The sequence below is a fragment of the Hypanus sabinus genome, chromosome 3 (genome assembly GCF_030144855.1).
Source record: "Hypanus sabinus isolate sHypSab1 chromosome 3, sHypSab1.hap1, whole genome shotgun sequence".
NCBI classification, from domain to species: domain Eukaryota; kingdom Metazoa; phylum Chordata; class Chondrichthyes; order Myliobatiformes; family Dasyatidae; genus Hypanus; species Hypanus sabinus.
Window position 1 is genome coordinate 183042637 of NC_082708.1, and position 24134 is coordinate 183066770.

The following is a 24134-nucleotide window of genomic DNA, read 5'->3' on the forward strand; positions in this document are numbered from 1 at the left end:
AAAAAATAATTATTACATTAGTTATCAAACAAATAAATAAATAAACAATAAGAATTGAGAGCATGAGATGACGAGTCCTTGAATGGTAAGGTGGATGGTAGAAAAATCTCCCCCAGGCAGGTGTGCAAGCCAAGTCACTGAGTAAATTTAAGGCAGAGGTTGATAGTTTCTTGATTATTCAGGGCATGAACGGATATGGGGAGAAGGCAGGTGACTGGGGCTGAGGGGGTGAATGGATCAGCCATGATGAAAGGGCAGAGCAGACTTGAAGGGTCAAATGGCCTAATTCTGCTCCTATATCTGTCGGGCTTATCATCTCACAGTGGGGAGAATTCAAGCGTCAGAGAGTCATAGAAAAGTACAGCACAGAAACAGGCCCTTCGGCCCATCTAGTCAGTGCCGAACCATTTAAACTGCCCACTCCCACTGACCTGCACTGGGACAAAAGCTCTCCAAGAGAGTATGGATTTAGTTAGGGTATGGAGAATGAGGTTGACCAGGGATCTGAAGGAGAATATTTTCATCCAGAGGTTGGTTATGATCTGGAACACACTACCCGAGAACGTGGTGGAGGGAGGCTCTCTTGACAAATTTCAGTATGTAGTTGTGGCATAATTTTGGGGCTCTTACACTTGACCCCCCGATGAATGAAGACCAGCACACCATAAACATCCTATCGGCCATTCGGCTTGTACTTTTTTGACATTCTGATGTTTGTCAGGGTTGAGGTGAAACAACTTCTGGGAGCATCTCCTCATCTGTAGTTGTCATCAAGCCACTGGTCCTTCCTGCATCAATCAAGCCAATCTGGAGACTGATAAAGGGGGAAGGAAAAGGCAGGGCAGCAATGGAAGTTAATCCAAGACAGATAAGAGCTGCAAAGAGAGAGGGAGAAAGGATTTGATGTAAATATTTAAATAGGTGATTGATAAATAAATCAGCCATTTGGATGTAACCAAGCATGTTGCAACAGAACAGCCCAAGTAACAAGCCTGTGCTTTACAGACCCTTTGCTTAGTGCAAACAATCTGCCTTAAATCAATTTGATTTATCGCAGGGCTTTTGGAAGTGAATCTTCAGCAAAGAGTCTTTCAATAGAAAGCAAATATTGTAATTTTGGTAATAAAGTCTATTTGCAGCTCGCTGGCTGCGCCACGCTCATTGTAAAGGTGTGCATGAGCACAGGGAGAGAGCATCTGATTGTTATTCATGAAAGGGTGAGTTATGCATATTTGTGTAAACAAGCTATTCGGTTCGTTTATATTTGGAGTGTCAATCATTTTAGCGAGTACAAGATCTGTACTTGACAAACTGGAGTGAGCAACTTGCTTGACAAATTGTCCCCAAAGTCAAATCTGACAGCCTTTTCGTGATTAATGGCCTGATTATGGGAGCATTTTTTTCTCTACGAATTTCAAATTTGCATTACATAAAGCTGAAAATTGTTTCTACCGTGCTGGAACAGGCAGGGATTCAGATCTGTATGGGAGTGGAAGTTCTTTAGTCAGGGGGAGGGGGTGGGGGTGATACGTTCCCTGTCTGGGAAGGAAAACGGCCCATAGGAGGCCCGTGTGGTTCGGCTTTCTGCCATCTGTCAGTCAAACCCACCTCAATCTTCTGTGCGTCACATGCTTGCACTGCTATTTTAATGGCCCATGAAGCAGATACATAATCTTAAGGTGATTGGAGGAAAGTATATGGGGGATGCCAGAGGTAATTCTTTTACACAGAGAATGGTGAATGTGTGAAACACCTGGCTGGGGTGGTAGTAGAAGCAGATAGGTCAGGAATATTTAAGAAACTCCTCGATAGGCCAATGGTCGAAAGAATAATGGAGGGTTATGAAGGAGGGAAGCATTAGATTGATCTTAGGGTAGGTTACTCTTTCACCTCCCAGAAGAACCACCATCATTCAATTAAAAAATATGGCTAATGCAAGGGGGAATGATTTTAAGGTGATTGGAAGAAAGTTTAGGAGGGATGTCTCAGGTAGTTTTTATACCCAGGGAGTGGCGCTGTCATGTTCTGCAGTTCTGTGCAAAAGTCTTAGGTCTATATATATATACACACACATATATATAGGTCTATACACACACACACACACACACACACACACACACACACACACACACACACACACACACCTAGCGTGCCTAAGACTTTTGAACACTGTAGTAATTTAATGTATTACACTATACTTGCTGCAAAAAAACAATTTCACGACATATTTTGAGTGATGATAAACTTGATCCTGTTGTGATGTGGACTGAGAGTGGGAAGGGGGCAGGGAGGATGGAGGCCTGGTTGGGTAAAGGGGAAGGGAGAGAGGAGGGAGTGGGCTCCCTCCCTAGAGCAAGGGTTCCCAATCCTTTTTACACCATAGACCATTACCATTAACTAAGGCAACTGTGGACTCCAGGGTGGAAACTCCTGAACTAGGGAAACATTCTATAATGAGCAATAAACCAAATTACCTTGCCTGATGTCTCAGGGCTGGGTGTGTCTGCAGCCACACCACCCCCCACACCTTGTACTCCTTCTCTGCCACCTGCCTTCCCCACACCCCTCCTTCAGCAGTCCACCATCATCATTCCCAGCTCCTGCCTCACTCTCCGCTCCACATTGATGAATACAGTACTGTGCAAAGAGCCTCGGCACCCTGGCTGTATGCATATGCCTCAGACTTTTGCATAGTACTGTATGTTCTATTATCAACACCTTTTGTAAACAAGTTGGCTGTTCAGCCCTCTGAGAAAACGTTAGACCATTCAGCCCATCAATTCTGCTCAACCTCTTTCTATTTTCCTCTTTCTCTCCATGACCCTCAACACCCTCACCAATTGGGAGCCTATCACCTAGTGACTTCACCTCCACAGCCCACAGATTCACCAACCTTTGACTAAAGAAATTCCCCCTCATCTCTGTTTTAAAGGGAGGTTCCTTTATTCTGAGCCTGTTCCCTTGGATTCTGGACATTCTTCTATTAACTGAAACACCTTTGTCTTGTCTGGTCTACCCAGGCCTTTCAGCTTCTGGTTCGCTTCAATGAGATGCCCCTTTCTGAAATCCACTTAGTGCAGACTCAAAGAAATAAATACTCTTCATTTGTTAAGTCTTTCAATCTTGGGATCATTATTGGGAAACTCTTCTGGACCCTCTTCAGAGCCAACATATCCTCCCTTAGATACGGGACCTATAATTGCTCACAATATCCCAGGTTTAGGTTCAGATTCATTTATGTCTCACATATACATCAAAGCATACAGTGAAACAAGTTGTTTATGTCAACAATCAACACAACCTATGCAAATTTGCAGATGACACCAAGTTTGGGGTATAGTGGAGAGTGAGGAAAACTATCAAACCTTGCACCGGGACCTGGACCAGAGAAATGGGCTTAAAGTAGGCTGATGGAATTTAATGAAGACAAGTGAGAGGTGTTGCACTTCAGAAGGACCAACCAGGGTAGGTCTTACACCGTGAACGGTGGAGCACTGAGAAGCGTGGTAGAACAAAGGGATCTGGGAATACAGGTCCATAATTCATTGAAAGTGGCGTCATAGGATCATGAAGAAAGCTTTTGGCACATTGGCCTTCATAGATAAAAGTATTGAGTACAGGTGATTGGATGTTATGTTGAAATTGTATTGGATGTTGTTGAGGCCTATTTGGGAGTATTGTGTGCAGTATTGTTCACCTACCTACAGGAAAGATGTAAATAAGATTGAAATAACACAGGGAAAATTTACAAGGATGTTTCTGGGACCAGAGGTCTTGAGTTATAAGAAAAAATTGATTAGAACTTTATTCCCTCTAACATTGAAGATCAATGGAAAATTTGATAGAGGTATACAAAATTAGGAGGGGCATAGATAGGGCAAATGCAAGCAGGCTTTTCCATTGAGGTTGGGTGGGACAACAACTACAGGTCATGGGTTAATGGTGAAAGATGAAATGTTTAAGGGGAACATGAGGGGAAACTGCTTCATTCAGAGGGTGGTGAGAGTGTGGAATGGCTACCAGCACTAGTGATGTATACAAGCTCAATTTCAACGGTTAAGAGAAGTTTGATCGGAGGGATATGGAGGTCTATGGTTTGGATGCAGATTGATGGGACTAGGCAGCTTAAATGAGTCAGCACTCTCTCGACTGGCTGAAGGGCCTGGTTCTGTGCTGTAGTTTCTCCTGACTGTATGTACTGGGGGCAGACCAACAGGTGTACCCACACATTCTGGTGCCCACGTATTGTACCCACAATGTTTGGCAGAACAACACAGACACAACAAAGCAGAACAACAATAGCAAAACTAGCCTCTTTCTTCCCTTCCATTCACGCACCGACTTACACACGCACATAAGCCTCCAGCCTCAGGACAGGCTGCCTCTGGGCCTCCAACACCAGCAAAGACCGATGAGTATACAGAACAAGCTGCAGGAGGAATGTGCAGAGGCAGGTACTAATACAATGTCTTATTGGATAGACATAGATAGGAAAGGTTTAGTGGGACATGGGAAATGGCCACAAATGGGACTACCTCCAGTCGGCCAGCACCTTACAAAGCTTCAGCACTACATTCTTGTTCATATACTCTAGCCGTTTCAAAATGAAGCATCATATTGCAATTGATTTCCTTATTACCAGCTCAAGCTACAAGTTACCCTTGAGGGAAGCCTGAACTGGGATTTCCAAGGTCCTTTGCACCTCTGAATGCTGGTACTGCCCTGACTTCCCACTTTGGGATCAGCATTGTCACTTTCTTGTAATATTCTGTCAGAGGATGTGGAGTTCGCCGGCTGAGCCAGCATTTCATTGCCCTACCCAAGTTGCCTTTGAGAAGGTGGTGGTCAGCTGGCGTCTTGAATCACTGCAGCCCTTGAGAAGTAGCTACACCCACAGAGCTGTAAGGGAGAAAGTTTAGAATTCTTAACTAGCAATGTAGTCTTGTGGGCTGTCCCATATCCTTAGGTTGTTAGAACATTACAGCACAGCTGTTTGGAACAACATGCTGACTGAGTCATAGAGTCATAGAATGATAGAGAAGTACAGCAGAGAAACAGACCCTACAGTCTGTATAGTTACTGCCGAACCATTTAAACTGCCTATTCTCATCAACCTGCACTGGGATCATCGCTCTCCATACCCAGCCATCCATGTACCTATCCAAACTTCTCTTAAATGTTGAAATCGAGCTTTCACGCATCGCATGTTCTGGCAGCTCATTCCACACTCTCGCAACCTCTGAGTGAAGAAGTTTCCCCTCATGTTCCCCTTAAACTTTTCACCTTTCACCCTTAATCCATGACCTGTAGTTGTAGTCCCAGCCAACCTCAGTGGAAAAAGCCTGACTGCATTTACCCTATCTATACCCCCTATAATTTTGTATAACCTACTCTTAGATCAATCTAACACTTCCATCCAATGTAGCCCACTATTTTTCTATCATCCAACATTTCTTAAATGCTCTTAATGTATCTGCCTGTGATCTTGTGTTGGTTGTTAATGTAAATACTTCTCACTGTATGTTTTGATGTATCTGTGATAAATGGATTAATCTGAATCTAAATTAGAGAAAAATAGAACCCCCCCCCCCATCCATGCTGACCAAGGTGCCCACCTAATGCCATTTATCCATGTTTGGTGCATATCCCTCTAAACCAAGGGTGTCCAACACAGGGTCCATGAACCTCATGCTTAATGGCATTGGTCTATGGCATAAAAAAGGTTGGGAACCCCTGTTCTAGACCTTTCCCATCTGTGTACTTATCTAAATGCCTTTTAAATGTTGCCATTTACATGCTTCAACTATTGTCTCTGGCAGCGAGGTCCACATAGGCAACACTGTGTACGTGAATAAGTTGCCCATCAAGTCACTTTCCCCTGTCCCCTAGCCCACTTGTTCTTGGATTGTTTTCGCTGGGGAACAAAAAAGTAATGTGCCTCTCTGCATATTTAGAGATACAGCAAGGAATGGGTCCTTCCGGCCCAAGAGCCCCCGCCACTCAGCAACCCACCTATTTAACCCCAGCCTAATCACGGGACAATTTACAATGACCAATTAACCTGTTAACCTTCACGCCTTTGGATTGTGGAAGGTAACTGGAGAACCCGGACGAAACCACATGTTCACCGGGGTGGGGAAGGGGGAATGTATAAACCCCTTACAGACGGCACCAGAATTGAATTCTGAAATGTGCGTTGTAATATCACTAATCGTGACACTACTAGGGAGCCTTATTTATCTTTTTGATTTCCATGCATAGTGTACAAGACAAGCTTCCCACTGTATCTTGGTACATGTGACAATAATAAACCCATACCAAAGTCAATTGATTATCAAAGTACATATATGTGACCATATACAACCTTGAATTTCATTTTCTTGCAGGTATTTACAAGAAAATAAAGAAATACGTATTCATGAAAAATTATGCATAATTACAGGCTGACACACAGCCAATGTGCAAAAGATGGAAAATTGTACAAATAATTATAAAAACATGAGTTTTAGAATCCTTCAAATTGAGTTTACATGTTGTGGGATCAGTTCAGAGTTGATGTAAAAGGTTATCCATGCTGATTCAGGAGCCTGATGGTTACAGGGTAATAACTATTCCAATACCAATACCCCTCATAATTTTACACACTTTAATGAAAACAAACATTATTCTTCTAAGGTAGAAGAAATAAAGTCCCAATCTGCTCAACCTCTCTCCATAATTCAGGCTCTTGTGGGGTGTGGTGGTAACTTTTAGGTATTCCCGTGTTTCTTTTTCCCAGACCATTGAAACTGTGAGCCATTAGCATCACTCTATTGTATAACAGCTTGAGATCTATTTTATACAAATTGCATGGCACCTATTGGTTGAATCTTAGCAAATGAGAATGGGAAAAGTTTACTACCTCATCTGACTGCAGCTCCCGTTCAGTGCCAGGCAATCAGGTTCAATCCTGACCTCCAATATTGTCTGCATGGAGTCACCTGCAAATACCTGCCAGAAAATGAAAGCTAGTATATGGTGACATATACATACTGTTTATCAACAGGACTTGTCAGTTGGAATCTTATTCGAGGGACTGAGTACAGAAAAAAATCCAGCATTGAGTGGCATTAAATCTGCATAAAATGAATTGAAATCTGATCTTCATATTCTGTGTAGAATTAAATATTTTGTGATGTACTAGCCTTCATAGAAACATAGAACCATAGAACATTACAACACAGAAACAGGACTTTTGGCCTTTCTTGGCTGTGCCAAACCATTTTTCTGCCTAGTCCCACTGACCTGCACCTGGCCCATATCCCTCCACACCCCTCTCATCCATATACCTGTCCAAGGTTTTCTTAAATGTTAAAAGTGAGCCCACATTTACCACTTCATCTGGCAGCTCATTCCACACTCCCACCATTCTCTGTGTGAAGAACCCCCCCCCCAATGTTCCCTTTAAACTTTTCCCCCTTCACCTTTAACCCATGTCTTCTGGTTTTGTTCTCCCCTAGCCTCAGTGGAAAAAGCCTGCTTGCATTCACTCTATCTATACCCATCATAATTTTATATACCTCTATCAAATCTCCTCTCATTCTTCTACGCTCCAGGGAATAAAGTCCTAACTTATTCAACCTTTCTCTGTATCTTGAATTGCTTTAGTTGTTTCATTTCTTGGATCAGATCTAGAAGATTGTGGAAGCGATTAGGAGCCTTTCTCAGGTAAAGGTCAATCCCTCAACCATAAAACCATAACAGTATAAGATATAGGAGCAGAATGAGGCCATTTGGTCCATTGGGCCTTCTCCACCATTTTATCATGTCTGATCTATTTCTCCTGTCTTCTCCCTGAATTCCTTCATGCCCTGACTAATCAAGGGTCTATCAAACTCTTCCGTAAATATACCAAATGACTTGGTCTCCTCAGTTGCCTGGGGTAATGAATTCCACAGATAGACCACTCTCTGGCTAAAGAAATTCCTTCTCATCTCTGTTCTAAATGGACGTCCCTGTATTCTGAGGCTGTGTCCTCTGGTCTCAGACTCCTCCACCATAGGAAACATCCTCTCCAAATATACCCAACCAATATCACTAGGGCTGTAAAAGAAAATCAAAGAAACTGCAGATGCCATAAGCATAAAACAGAGAACAGTGTAACAGAGTATGGGTACCTTCGATCCACAGTGTGCTGCTCCAAGTTCAAAATAAAATTTATGATCAGAGTACATACATGTCACCTCATACAACCCTGAGATTCTTTTTCTGCTGACCTTTCAACCTGTGCTTGGCTCAATCTAACCCTTCCCTCCTACAGAGCCTCCATTTTCCTGCCATCCATGAGTCTATGTAAGAGTTTCTTAAAAGTCCCTAATGTATCTGCCTCTACCATCACCTCTAGCCGCACAGACCTTGAACCCATCACTCTCTGTGCGAAGTTCTTACTTCTAACATGCCGTCTATACTTTACTCCAGCCACCTTAAAATTATGTCCCCTCATATCAACCTTTCCAATCTGGGAGAACATCTGTGGCTGTGCACACCATCTATGCCACTCATCATCTTGGACACCTCTATCAAGTCACCGCTCATCCTCCGTCGCTCCAAAGAGAAAAGACTTGGCTTGCTCAACCTATCCTCATGACATGCCCTCTAATCCAGGCAGCATCCTGGTAAATTTTGTCTGCGACCCTCTATAAAGATTCCATAAACTTCCTATAATGAGGTGACCAGAGCTGAACAGAAGAATGGCCTAAACTGGGGTTTATAGAGCTCCAATATTACATCACAGCTCTTGAACCAATTCCACATCTATGCCTTCTGAAGCACTCTATCAACTTGCATAGCAACTTAGAGGGATCTATGGACGTGGACCCCAAGATCCTTCTGTTCCTCCACACTGCTAACAATCCTACCATTAACCCTGCACTCTGGCTTCAAGTGTATCATTCACACTTTTCGGGACTGAACTCCATCAGCAACTTCTCAGGCCTATTAATGTCCTGTTACAACTTTCTACACCATCCACAACATCAATAACTTTTGTGTCATCTACAGACTTACTAACCCACCCTTCCACCACTTCAACTAAGTACTGTGCAAGTCTTAGGGACATCAATATAACTAGGGTGCCTAAGCCTTTTGCACAATCCTGAAGTAATTTTATGTATTGCACTGTAATGCTGCTGCAAAAAAAGTCATGCCATATGTGAGTGATGCAAAATCTGATTCTGCTCTGGGTCTCTATCGTGGACTGAGAGTGGGAAGGGGGCAGGGAGAGGGGAATTGTGGTTGGGAAAAGGGGAAGGGAGAAGGGAGGGAGTGGGAAGCACCAGAGGGACATTCTGTAATGGTCAATATACCAGTTGTTTGGAATCAAATGACCTTGCCTGGCATCTCAGGTCTAGCTGTGTCTGCACCCATGCCACCCCATGCCCCAGGCACTCCTCTGCCACCTGTCCCTCACCCCTCTCCAAGCACGCCACTCCTACCAGGCTACAAACTTGCTTTCTGCTCCATGTTGACAAATACAGTACTGTGCAAAGCTCTGAGGCACCCTAGCTATATATATGTTACTAAGACTTTGCATATTACTGTAAGTCATAAAAATCAAGAAGAGAAGGACTCCCAGAACAGATTCCAAATCTTAAATCTAAAATGAAAGCAGAAAATGTGGAAGACAGTAAACAGATTGCGCAGTATCGGTGGCAGGAGAAACAGAGTTAATGATTCAAACTAAGTTGCCTCATCTGAAGTTCTGACTAAGGTTCTCCATTAAATATCTCCACATATGCTACCTGATTTTGTGAATATTTGCAGCATTTTCTGTTTGTTTTATCATTGGAAGAGATTATTGCTTTATCACCATCCATTTGGTAATGTTTATGAATGCATTAGATAGACACCAGAATCTTTTAGATTTGATCCAAGAACTCAGACAGTTACAGGAAGGCTAACAAGTCACCATAAGAGATAGGAGCAGAATTAGGCCACTTGGCCCATCGACTCTGCACTGCCATTCCATCATGGCTAGTTTATTATCTCTCTCTACCCCTTTCTCCTGCCTTCCACCCATAACCTTTGATGCCCTGACTAATTATGAACCTATCAGCCTCTTTTTTAAATATACCCAATGATTTTGCCTCCACAGCTGTCTGTGGCAATGAACTTCACAGATTCATCACTTTCTAGTTGAACAAAATTCCTTCTCATCTCTGTTCTAAAGGAACGTTCTTGTATTCTCAGGCTGTGCCTTCTGATCCTAGACTCCCCCACTATAGGAAACATCCTCTCCATGTCCACTATATCTAGTCCTTGCAGTATTCGATAGGTTTGAATGAGATCCCTCCTCGTTCTTTTAAACTCAACATGATTAAAGGCCCAGAACCATCAAATGCTCCTCACCAAATATTTTAATTGTACACTTTTGCTTCCCAAGTTGACTCAGAGAATATCTAGATCAGACTTCAATTCATTTTAAACCAACTTTTTGTTGGCTTTATAAATGATCTTTATTTTTAAATCTTTTCCCAACGTTTTTTAGAGAGTAAATTTTATCTGTGCAAACAGCATTTCAGATTTCAATCTCTTTGTGTCTTCTGCTGAATCATGACTCTTTGTCACAATCTATGCAGTACTTGAAGGCTTCAAAATTACTCCATGATCTCTTAATGAGTTTGCAAAATCTTTCTAATCACCATTATCAAAGGCATTAAATCAGTGTCAATCTAACGGGTTAATGACTTAATTAAAGTTGCAATCAGAGGAATTTTTTCCCCACTCTGTGCATTCCCTCACAATTAAACTAATTTCCATCCCACACTATTTTATATTTCTCTCTCTCTTTCTCTCTTCTCTCCACCACTGTTCTTCTTCTCTCCCTTCCCACTCTTTCCCTCTCTGTCTCGCTCTCACCCTCTCCCCCAACCTGTCTCTCTCTCATTCTTTTTCTGTCTCTTTCTGTCTATCTCTCTCTCTCCACTTTCACTCAAGTTCAAGTTTAATTGTCATTCAACTGTACATGAATACTCATGGATACAGTCAAATTGCACTCCTCTTGGGGCAAGGTGCAAAGCATAGTACCAATAGTTATACACAGCACAAGACGTGTATGGCACATGTAAGATACCAGTAAAACATACAGTCACACTAAAAAGTATATGATAGCCTGAGTGACGTGTCCTAAAACCTGATGGAGCAGGGATGTTATCAACAAGAACAAGCAGTTCTCAACAGCCCACAGACAAACGTATGCACTCAGTCCAGCTCTGAGTAACTGAGGTCAAACACACCACGTGGCATCATGGTTTAGAGGGTCGAGAGTGAGCAAAACAGAGGAGCTGGTTATTCACTCTTGTTAATAGCTACACACTGCACAGTTCCTCCCTACATCAACGGTTCTTCATCAATGAGAGATTTAAAGATTCGAAGTGCATTTGTTATCAAGGTATGTATGCAGTATACAACCCGGAGATTTACGTTCCTGAGAAAAGGCACAAAACAAAGAAGCTCAATGGGACCCATTCAAGGAAAACATCAAACACCCAACGCACAAAAAAAAACAACAGCAGCAAAAGGTGAATGAATAACACATGGAATATTAAATATCAAACCGCAGAGCCTTGAAATAGTCTTAGTTCATTTCAGTTAAATTTTGTGACATGTGTTGACTACTGGCCGCAGAGCCAGTCAGCCCCAATCAAAATTGCACAAAATAGCAATAAAAAAAGGAGTAACCGGAGACCAGAAACACCATAAGATTATAAGACCATAAGATATAGGAGCAGAATTAGGTCATTTGGCCCATCATATTTGCTCCACCATTTCATCTTGTCCCCAATCTCCTGTCTCCTCCCCATATCCCTTCATGCTCTGCCTAATCAAGAACCTAACAATCTCTGCCTGAAACATATCAAATAACTTGGCCTCCGCAGCCACCTGTGGCAACAAACTCCACAGATTCATCACCCTCCTGCTAAATAGGTTCTTCCCCATCTCTGTTCTAAATGGATATCCCTGTATTCTGGTCTCAGTCTCCCCCACCACAGGAAACACCTTTGCCACATCTACTGTATCGAGGCCTTTCAATACTCAGTAAGTTTCAATGAGAGTCCTCCCCCCTCATTCTTCTGAATTCCAGTGAGTAGAGGCCCAGAGCCATCAAATGCTTCTCATATGATGAGCCTTTCAATCCTGGAATCATTTTTGTGAACCTCCTTCAAACCTTCTCCAATGTTAGCACATTCTTTCTTAGATAACGGCTCACGATACTCCAAGTGAGGCCTCACCATTACCTTATAAGGCCTCCACGTTACATCCTTGCTTTTATAACATGGACTGCAGAGTCCTCTAAAACAGGTCCAATCCACGAACTTGCCCGAGACCCACGACTCCTGCACCCTCCACCGGCTGCAGCACACGCAAGGGAGTCGTAGGCAGAGTAAAGCTCTGCAAAAAAATGCCGGGAGTTGTGGACGCAGCTTCCCCTCCATGGACTCTGTCTGTACTCAAGTTCCTATGAGTGAACATGATCAACTGCCTTCCACGGTCCAACTATGTAGATGCCACAGCCAGGAAAGCACACCAATGCTAATACTTTCATAAGAAATGGGAGCAGGAGTCGGCCACCTGGCCCATTGAGCCTGCTCTGCCATTCAATAAGATCATGGCTGATCATCTCCATCTACCTTCCTTTTCCCCGTATCTCTTAATTCCACTACTATGCAAAAATCTATCCTGCCTTGTCTTAAATATATTTACGGAGGTAGCCTCCACTGCTTTATTGGGCAGAGAATTCCACAGATTCACCACTCTCTGCGAAAAGCAGTTCCTCCTCATCTCCGTCCTAAATCTACTCCCCCGAATCTTGAGGCTAGGTCCCCTAGTTCTAGTCTCACCTACTAGTAGAAATGACTTCCCTGCCTCTATCTTATCTAATAATTTTATGTGTTTCAACAAGATCTCCTCTCATTCTTCTCAGGAGACTACTATGTTTCACACAGTAGAAGCCTCCAAAAAGTAGCATGTTGCATGGTTCTGCGGGGCCTGAGTTAAAGACAGAAGATAGCCACACAGGATCTTTATCCTCTGGAACGTACGAGAACGAAGGGTAAACTCATTGAAGTTTATCGAATCATGAGGGGAATGGATAAGCTGGATGGTTATAATCTTTATCCCAGGATTGGGGAGTCCTTAACAAGAGGGCATAGATGCAAAGTGAAGTGGGAGAGATTTAGAAGAGATCTGAGCTGCCAGAGGAAGTGGTTGGGGTGGGTAAGACTACAACATTCATAAGGCATTTCAGTAGGGACATAGAGGGGAGGGGCTAGGAGGGTTATGAGTCAAACATGGGCAACTAAAACTACAGCGCAATAGGGGCCCTTTGGCCCACAATGCTGTGCTGAACATGTACTTTCTTTAGAAATTACCTAGGGTTACCCATAGCCCTCTATTTTTCTGAGCTCCACGTGCCTATCCAGGAGTGTCTGAAAAGATCCTATCGTTGCCGCCTCCACCACCATCATTGCCAGCAGCCCATTCCACGCACTCACCACTCTCTGCGTAAAAAACTTACCCCTGACATCTCCTCTGTACCTGCTTCCAAGCAGCTTAAAACTGTGCCCTGTTGTGATAGCTATTTCAGCCCTGGGATAAAGCCTCTGACTATCCACACATATGCTGTGGTCAAAATGGAGCAGACAAGGCAAAGGGCCTGCTTCCATTCTGCATTACTTCATGACGCTAACATAACACCCATAATGTTAGTTCGAGGGTCAGTATTGATCCTGACATCAACCACCTATTCTCTTTCACAAAATAGCATCACAAGTTTCTTTAAGTCCCCTAATGGAGCAGTTTTGGCCATGATCGCCCATATCCATATGACACGGCACATAACGTTGATGAATAGTCTAGCTTGCCCTACTTCAATATCTCAGGATAAAGCTTTGGTCAATGAGGACTGAGATAAATGGGCATTTCTTCACCCAGGATTGTAGAATGCACATCCTAGAGTGTTGTTCTGTTAGGTATGTTCAATATTAAAATCAATGACTGTTTGGGCAGGTTTAAAAGTCATTTGATCAAAGAGAAAATGGATAGGACAGGTTTAGAACAATGTTTAGACAGGTTTGGACAATGCCATCTTGGACAATGACTCCCATCCACTCCATAATGTACTGGTTAGGCACAGGAGTACATTCAGCCAGAGACTCATTCCACCGAGATGTAACACTGAGCATCATAGGAAGTCATTCCTACCTGTGGCCATCAAACTTTACAACTCTTCCCTCAGAGTGTCAGATACCCTGAGCCAATAGGCTGGTCCTGGACTTATTTCCACTTGGCAGAATTAACTTGTTATTATTTAATTATTTATGGTTTTATATTGCTATGTTTCTACACTATTCTTGGTTAGCACGGCTGTAACGAAACCCAATTTCCCTCGAGATCAATAGAGTATGTCTGTCTGTCTGTAGAACAGGGGTTCCCAACCTAGGCTCTACGGTTAATGGTTTGGGTCCATGGTATAAAGAAGGCTGGGAACCCCTGGTTAGAGGGATATGGGTCAATCACAGGCAGATAGGATGAACTCAAGTGTGCATCTTGGTCAGCATAGATGGGTTGGGTTGAAGGGCCTGTTTTCTTGATGTATAATTCTATGAGTTAACAGGAAATCAGAAGAAACAACACAGGGGGAAGGAGGAGCTGGGGGGGGCTTTGAGGTTCTAACATTTAGCTGTCACTCATTCTTTGGCGTACTCCTGTTTTCATGGATGTTTGCGAAGTAAAAGTATTTCAGGATGAATATTGTATACATATCTCTGACATTGAATGTATCTATTGAATCAGGCCTTTGGCCCATCTAAGAGCATAAGATATAGCAGCAAAACTAGGCCATTTGACACACTGAATCTGCTCTGTCCAATGACTAGGCCTCCACAACTGCCTCTGGCAAAGAATTCCACAAATTCACCACACTCTTTAGTCTGTATTGAACTGTTACCCTGCCTATGGTGTCAGTGATGAAATTATTACATTTTGGAGCAGGTTTGAAGCATTTTTCTGACCTATTTTGTTTCTTTTTACTGTGTCAGATAGACAAGGCAGTGTTTTCAACAATGTCACATTCTGTTCGGCCTTCAGCTGAAGCACTGTGCTCAGTTCTAGAACGTGGGACAGTTCAGCCCAACGTCAAGCTCCTTAAGTGTTGTGCCGAACTAATTAAATTAGTAATCATACACCTCACTAAACTTATCCTTTCTGCCTACACAGCATCCATATCCGCCCCCCTCCCCATCTAAGAGCCTCCTAACACCTCTATCGTATTTGTCTGCACCAACAACCCCTGGCAGCACATTCCAGGCACCTGCCACCAGCTCCACCTTCAACTTAATCCCCTCAGCATCTAGCATTAGACATTTCGACACTGGGAGTGTGATGCTGGATGTCTGTCTATAACTCTCACAATCCCTATAAACCTCAATCCGATCTCCCCTCAGCTTCCTCTCCTCCAGACAAAACAACTCAAGCCTGACCAGCCACTCCTTGCGGCACACACCCACAGTCAATCCAGGCAGGCTAACTCTATTGATTTTGCATCAAATCAAATCAGTGAAGATTGCTCTGGGCAAGCGTCCAAGTGTGGGCAGGCTTCCAGCTCCGTAGTAACTGTGGACAAAGTCACTGAGAGACGGTGAAACTAGTGGATATAGGAAGTGCTTTATTCGGCATTCGAGACTCTCATGGAAGAAGAGTCCTGCTCAACCCAATGTTTCAGGACATTCTCTTTTCCTAAAGATCAAAGGTAACAGCAGGACGATTCTATATTTACAATGTACCTGCAAAGCTTCCTTTGAATTACGTATAGTTTTCAAACACCTCCTGCGCGCACACACTCCAGACACCCAAAATTAATGTTAATCCCCCTACTGACTCCAGGCCGCAGTTATGCATATGCAGGCATCTGAGCTGCGTTTTAAATTCAATCTGCAAACTCCATTCAAATCTAAAGATTGGTTGCTGGTGATATTAAAATTTGCTATATACCCTAACCTCAGAACAGGCACCAACGTAACATGCCCATGACTTACTAACCCTAACTGTGCATCTTTGGAATGAGGGAGGAAACTGGAGCAGCTGGAGGACAGCCCCGTGGTTATGAGGAGAATGTATAAAATCCTTACAGGCAGTGGCAGGAGTCTAATAGCTGGCTGCTGTAAAATGTTGTGCTAACCACTATGCTACTGTGCCCCCCAGCATCCTCGTAAACTACTTCTGCATTTCTGAAGGTAACAAGTTATGAGATAGAGAGCGAGAGCTGGAAATGAGGTCAGCTAACAGACTGGCAATAGATGATAATGGTATCATTTGAGCTTGTTAGGTTTAATCTTAGATCACAATCTAAACTAAATTACCCTGGAGTGTGACCAGGGATCATTAATATCTCTGTATTGACGGGAAGAGAGTAAAACTGAGCAAATAGAATTCCGTCCAAAACGTAAAAAGGTGCCGATCAAGCAGATGACACAGCAGCGTCTCCACTTCCTGAGAAGATTGAGGCAAGCGAGGCTCCCTCACCACCCCCAACTTAACTGCATTTTATAAGAGCACCATTGAGAGTGTTCTGACAAATTGCATCTCCGTCTGTTATGCGAGCAGCCGAACATTGGACCGGATGTCCCTACAAAGGACCATGAGGACAGCTGAGAGGATCATAGGGGTCTCCCTGTCATCCACTGGAGACATTTATCAGGAGTGCTGTGTACGCAGGGCCCTTAGTATTATGAAGGGTCCCACCCATCCAACCAGCATCCTCTTTGACTTTCTACCATCAGGCAGGAGACTCCGATGCATAAAAACAAGAACAGTCAGGATGGGAAACAGTTTCTTCCCTCAAGCCTTTAGGCTTCTGAACTCCCAGCCACATCACATTCGAACTGTCACTGGCTAGTCTGATCTGTACCTTAGAATATTTAATTTATGCACTTTAGTTTGTTTATTTATGTGTAATCCATCTGTAACATTTATCCTTTTACTACAGTGCTTTACACTCTAGTTCAGAGAAACGTTGACTTCTTTGATGGTATACACATGTAGAATTAAATGACAATACACATGATTGACTCTATATAAAGAAGGTTCAACTACCTTGTTACTTTAAACAAAATATGTTCAACTTTAAAAAAAAATTTAGATCTGTGTTTGTTGGTGCCATGGTAGCGTAGCTGATAGTGCGACAATATCACAGCTCAGGGTGTTCCGGAGTTCAGAGTTCAATTCCGGCCCCATCTGTAAGGAGTCTGTACATTCTTCCTGTGAACTGTGTGGATTTCCTCCGGGTGCTCTCGTTTCCTCCCACGGTCCAAAGATGTACTGGTTGGTAGGTTAATTGGTCATTGTAAATCGTCTTCTTAAAGTTAGGCTAGTGTTAAAATACATGGGTTGCTGGGTGGTGTGGTTCATTGGGCCAAACGGGCCTGCTCTGCATAGCATTTCTAGATAAATAAACGTCTAAGGCGGAAGTATAAAAACATGATTAATAAACTCGTAAGAGAGCAGCAGACATCTGCTGTAGGGACTCAGTGAGTCAAACGACATCTGCGTGGGAGAGAAAGGAATTACATTTGGTAAATTGGTTTTTATTGTCACGTGTACTGAGGTACAGTGAAAAGCTTTATTTTGTACGCCATCCATACAGATCATTTCAGTGCCACTGTGCATTGAGATACAACATGCAAAAACAACAATGCGGAATGAAGTGTCACATTGAGGGAATGCAGTGCAGGTGCAAGGCCTTAAACGGTGTGTTATGTTAGGAGTCATCTTATTGTGATAGGGACCATTCTATAGTCCATAAGACTGTAATAGGAACAGAATTGGGCCATTCATCCCATCAAGTCTGTTCAACCATTCTGTCATGGCTGACCTGTACATCTTTGGAACGTGGAAGAAACCAGATCACCAGGAGGAAACACATGCAGTCACAAGGAGATTAATCAAACATAAGGCTGTTAGAAAGACCTCTTGTATAATAAGATGGACCTTTTACCCTACCTTGTCTGCCTGACCTGCAGTTGCTCTGTAAGTGTAACACTTTACAGGCTTCCCCTGAAATCCAAAGGTAGAGCATTCCTATGAAAGCGTTTGTAAACTGAAATGTCGTAAAGCGAAGAAGCAATTACCATTAATTTATATGGGAAAAATTTTTGAGCGTTCCCAGACCCAAAAAATAGCCTACCAAATCAATCCAAATAACACATAAAACTTGAAATAAAATTAACATATAGTGAAAGCAGAAATTATATGATAAATATACACCCTATATAAAGTAGAAATATTGTATGTACAGTGTAGTTTCACTTATCAAAATTGGGAAGACAGCGAGCCAAAATCGATTTGGAGAAAAAAAATCGGCACGTACACACATGTACACGTACATGCATACGTACACACATGCACAAACAACTGCCCATACAAGGTTTCACTGTCATTGTAGTATTTCACGGGGTAAACACACGTATAAAGCGGGTGTCTTTTTTTCGTAAAAGTGAAAATCCTCTTTGGTTAGTGAAAACAGGTACTGCACTAATGTAGGTCTTTTGTAACAGTGAGTTGTTGTAAAATGAACGTTCAAAAAATGGGGGACACCTGTGTACTGCAATCTGTTATTGTTTCTCCTGACACTACCTCAGCGTACAGTTGTGATAAAATGATTTGTATGGATGGCTTACAAAACAAAGTTTTTGCTGTAGTCAGTGCATGTGACAATAAAGTTTAAGGCTCAAAGTAAATTTATTATCAAAGTGCATATATGTTCATATTCATTTTCCTGCAGGCATACTCAATGAACCCACAGAATAATATCTATAGTAGAATCAATGAAGGACTACACTACTTTGGCATTCAACCAGTGTGCAAAAGATAACAAACTACTTTGCAAATACTAAAAGAAAGAAAGAAGCAATAAAAATGAGAAACTCTGCGGACGCTGGAAATCCAGAGCAATACACACAAAATGCTGGAGGAACTCAGCAGGCGTGGCAGCATCTATGGAAAAGAGTACAGTCAATATTTTGGGCTGAAACCTTTCATCAGGACTGATAAAGGGTCTCAGTCCAAAAGGTCGACTGTACTCTTTTCCATAAATAAGCAATAAATATTGAGAAAGTGAGATGAAGATTCTGTGAACCTGAATCCATTCGTAATTGACCAAATTACCAATTTGCTTCTAATGTCTTTGTGTAAGCTCTCATCAAGTCTATGAATGATGGCAAAATTGGTTATACAGCGGACAGTAAACAGAATTACCTACGATTACAATGGAATCCACATCAATTGCGGAAGTGGGCCAAAAACCAACGGGTGGAATTTGGACAAGTGCAAGGTGTTGAAGTTTGCTACGTTAAACTAAGGAAAGACTTACACTGTGAAATGTAGGGCCGCAGAGAAGATTGTAGAACATAGAGACCGGGGTAGAACAGGTACTTGTGCCCTGATAGAGGAGCCACAGGTAGACAGGGTGGCAAGCCATTTGACATACTTGTGTTCATCAGTCAGGGGAGTGAGTACTGGAGGCACAAGAGACTGCAGTTGCTGGAATCTGGAGCAATGACCAGTCTTCTGGAGATACCCAGCAGGTCGAGCAGCATCTGGGGAGAGACTCCTCCCAGAGATGCTGCTCAATTCACTGGGTCTGGTAAATACATGAGCCATGACCAATGATAAAATGGCTGGAGACGCTGAGTGCTTCAGTGCAAGCGTGTTTATTAGGTGTGCCAAAAATCAAACTCACAAAACTTAGCAAAAGTAGTGAAATATTTACAAAAGGTTATCTACTAGAAAACACAATAACAACTCCATAGTTATACATGTCCAATGTGAACTCATGACAGGCCCAATCTCTCTCTCCAGCGGAGGGCGATTAGTTACCTTCTTTTTTGCAATAGGACACACCATCTTCAATTACCAAAAGAGTTAACTTAAGACTACACATGAATTAGCATATGATGCACTTCACAATGTAGTTACAATCACATTAGAAAATAAACACAAGTATCTTTAGAGGGCTCTGAGCAAGTGAAATTCTAAGCAGTTTCTAGAGTAGGTTACATGGTTGGCACCACATTGTGGGCCAAAGGGCCTTTAATGTGCTGTAGATTTCTATGTCCTATCTACCTTAAATACTGTATACAAACAACATATACACATTTATTCATCTTCATTATAAAAAAATGGAATATTTCACTGTGTATGGCGGGAAAGGCACCATAAAACCAATTTGAGCGCGGACCCATTATGAGAACATACAGGGGAAGACATTGACCTGCGCACACTCAGCGCAATGACAGCAGAATGACAAGGTAATGTCTGTGTGTGTGTGTGTGTGTGTGTGTGTGTGTGTGTGTGTGTGTGTGTGTGTGTGGGGAGTGCTGTCTGTCACAAAGCCCCCACCAGAAGATTGTTTGGGAGTTGGGACTTGCTGTTACAATTATATCAGGTCACTAGCGACATCACACTTGGGGTATCGTTTGCTGTTCTGGTCACCTAACTATGGGAAGGACGTCATTAAGCTGAAAAGAGTGTACATGAGGAGGTTAGCAAGATTGCACGGACAGGAGAGGCTAGATACGCCGGGACTTTTTACCCCACAGCAAAGGATGCTAAGGAATCACCTTCATTATGAATTCATTAGGGGCATAGATAAGGTCAATGGTCACAGTTTTTTTTTCCCCAAGGTAGGGGTTTACTCCTGAAACCTTCTCCATTAGTAGGTATAGCCACAAAGCAGCGGAGGTTTGAGATCAGAGTTTTCCTTCTAGATGAGCTGCCAATCGCAGCTGATGAGCCCCGTCTGCCTGAACCGACTGGTTTTAAGGCACCAGTAACCCGCCTTTGCCCCTTCTCCTGTCAGTAGAAACAGTTCTGCCAAGCTTAGTAGCTAGTCCACACACGAAGGCCAGGAGCTGGTCTTGGTTGTCAGAGGCAATTTGAGACACAGGCCACTGGGAACATTTAATCCCTAACACCACCCCCAGCTATGACAATCTTACTGACTTAATAGAGGGTTATGTCCCTTACAAGCATAGATAAAGTGGATGGTTGCAGTCTTTTCCCAAAGTTAGAGGGCATAGCTTTAAGGTGAGAGGGGAAGGGAGCCGAGAGGAAACTTTTTCACACAACAGTAGTTGGTACATGGAACAGGATGTTCTTAAGGCAGGTACAATAACAACACTTAAAAGACATTTAGACAGATATCCGATCAGAATGGCTTAGAAGTATACTAAATAAACCTGCAGATGGACTAGCTCAGGTAGACAGCTCAGAAGGACAACATGGCTTTTAGCATAGAAACATAGAAAAACATAGAACATAGAAACACAGAAAACCTACAGCACCTTACAAGCCCTTTGGCCCACAAAGTTGTGCCGAACATGTCCCTACCTCAGAAATTACTAGGCTTACCCATAGCCCTCTATTTTTCTAAGCTCCATCTACCAATCCAAAAGTCTCTTAAAAAACCCTATCATATCCACCTCCACCACTGTTGCTGGCAGCCCACTCTCTGAGTCAAAAGCTTACCCCTGACATCTCCTCTGTACCTACTCCCCAGCACCTTAAACCTGTGTCCTCTTATGGCAAACATTTCAGCCCTGGGAAAAAGCCTCTGACTACCCACATGATCAATGCCTCTCGTCATCTTATACAGCTCTATCAGGTCACCACTCATCCTCCGTCGCTCCAAGGAGAAAAGGCCAAGTTCACTCCACCTATTCTCATAAGGCATGCTCCCCAATCCAGGCAACATCCTTGATCGCATAATACTACTGCAATGCCAGTGATCTCCAATCAGGGTTCAATTCCTGCCGTTGCCTGTAACGAGTATGTACCTTCTCCCCGTGACCACATGTGTTTCCTCTGGGTGCTATGGTTTCCTCCAACAGTCCGAAGACCTACGGGTCAGCGCTGGAAACTTGTGGATATGTTATGTTGGGGCTGGAAGTGTGGCAATGCTTGAGGGCTGCCCAGCACAATCCTCGCTGATTTGATTTGACACAAATAATGCATTTCAATTTATGTGTCGATGATTTGATGCACATCTAGTAGCTCAGCAGGGACTAGTTGGGCTGAATGGCCTGTTTCTGTGCCGTATGACTCAATGACTCCATGACTCTGTGTAGGTGTTCAGAAAAAGTGGCATCACCTTGCTATGGTGGTCCTGCTGAATACTCAGTGTTTCACCATCCCTGACAGTGCCTGGTATTTGTCTACTGCTTTCTATCGAGTAATTTCTTGTTCCTCTCCAATTCTATAGCATTGAATGAACCCACCATTGACTATGGATTCCAGAGGTTGCAGAAAGTGATCCCGCGGCACCCTGGAGACCCTGAACGATTACCAAAGGTTAGATCTTTCTCTATTACCAATACTGAGGTTTACAGAAGTCACAAGAGGTGGTGACCACCAGTCACTGAGAAAGCCTGGCATAAGGATATAAGTTGGCCAGCCGGGACAGATTGGGGTGGTGGTACAATTATAGGGAGATTGAAGAGAACATTGGGGTAAAGTTGCATAAGTGAAAAGTGGTGGTATATTTTTCTGCAAGAAGGTGCTGGAGTGTACTCATTCATTGCAGGCTGTTCCCTGCAGGTCTACTCATTACTGAGGATATCAATTAAATTGAAAGTACCTTTGTGATTGACAACACCAAGGGACCATAAGACACAGGAGCTACACCATTCAGCCCATCGAGCCTGCTTCACCATTCCATCATGATTTATCATTCCTCTCAACTCCATTCTCCTGCCTTCTCCCTGTAACCATTGACAACCTGACTAATCAAGCACCTATCAGCTTCTGCTTTAAGTATACCCAATGCCTTGGCCTCTGAGCCATCTGTGACAATGAATTCCACAGATTCTCTAGCTCTGGCTAAAGAAATTCCACTTCATCTCTGTTCTTAAGTGACATGAATACTCCCTTGCTACTTTTTTATTTTCATTTTTGCACTACCTATTTAATATGACTATCTAATGAATATATATATATATATATATATTTAAAATATAGATACTGTAATATATATATATACATACATGCACACTGTACATATTGTATTATATACATATACTTAATGTAATTCATGTTTTTTTTCTATTATTATTACCGCACTGTACTGACAACAAAATTCACGACATATGCCTGATTCTGATTCTGGTTTGGTGGCCTTGGATTATTGCTTGTAAATTTGATCACTCCATTACAGGAAGGAAGTGGAGGCTTTGAACAACGTTCAGGAGAGGCTCACCAGGATACTGTCTGGATTGGAGGATATGACTTAAAAAGAGAGTTTGAACAAATATGGATTGTTTTCTCAGGAACGTCAGATCTGCAGGGATATCTGATGGTTTATAAGATTATGAGGGGCGTAGGTTGTGGAGACAAGTCCGAATTTTTTCTCCCTGGGTAGAAATGGCAAATACTGAAGGTGAGAGGGGTTTAAGTAGAATGTGTGTGGGGCACATTTTCTTTTACACGTGGTATGATGGATACCTAAACAGGTTAATGTTAAACTCAAAATAGAGTCATGGAATTATAGAAACATAGAAAACCTACAGCACAATACAATTGTACAAGGCATTGGTGAGGCCAAATTTGGAGTATTGTGTACAGTTCTGGTCACCGAATTATAGTTAAGATGTCAACAAAATAGAGAGAATACAGAGGAGATTTACTAGAATGTTACCAGGGTTTCAGCACCTAAGTTACAGAGGAAGGTTGAACAAGTTAGGTCTTTATTCTTTGGAGTGTAGAAGGTTGAGGGGGGACTTGATAGGGGTATTTAAAATTATGAGGGGGATAGATAGAGTTGACGTGGATAGGCTTTTTCCATTGAGAGTAGGGGAGATTCAAACAAGAGGACATGAGTTGAGCGTTAAGGGGAAAAAGTTTAGTAGTAACATGAGGGGAAACTTCTTTACTCAGAGCGTGGTGGCTGTGTGGAATGAGCTTCCAGTAGAAGTGGTAGAGGCAGGTCCGATATTGTAATTTCAAAAGAAAATTGGATAGGGATATGGACAGGAAAGGAATGGAGGGTTATGGGCTGAGTGCAGGTCGGTGGGACTAGGTGAGAGTAAGTGTTTTGCATGGACTAG

The 24134-nt window shown here is 42.8% G+C and overlaps 1 protein-coding gene across 4 annotated transcripts in view; it reads left to right on the forward strand.

Annotated features, from left to right (window-relative positions):
• LOC132391943 (transcription factor COE3-like) overlaps positions 1–24134 on the forward strand; it is a 432097-nt gene that overhangs the window by 365567 nt on the left and 42396 nt on the right. For all 4 annotated transcript variants that reach the window (XM_059965751.1, XM_059965748.1, XM_059965749.1 and 1 more), the window contains exon 11: positions 22295–22383. In XM_059965751.1, coding sequence (XP_059821734.1) covers positions 22295–22383 — 89 coding nt within the window. The remainder of the gene's footprint in view (positions 1–22294; positions 22384–24134) is intronic.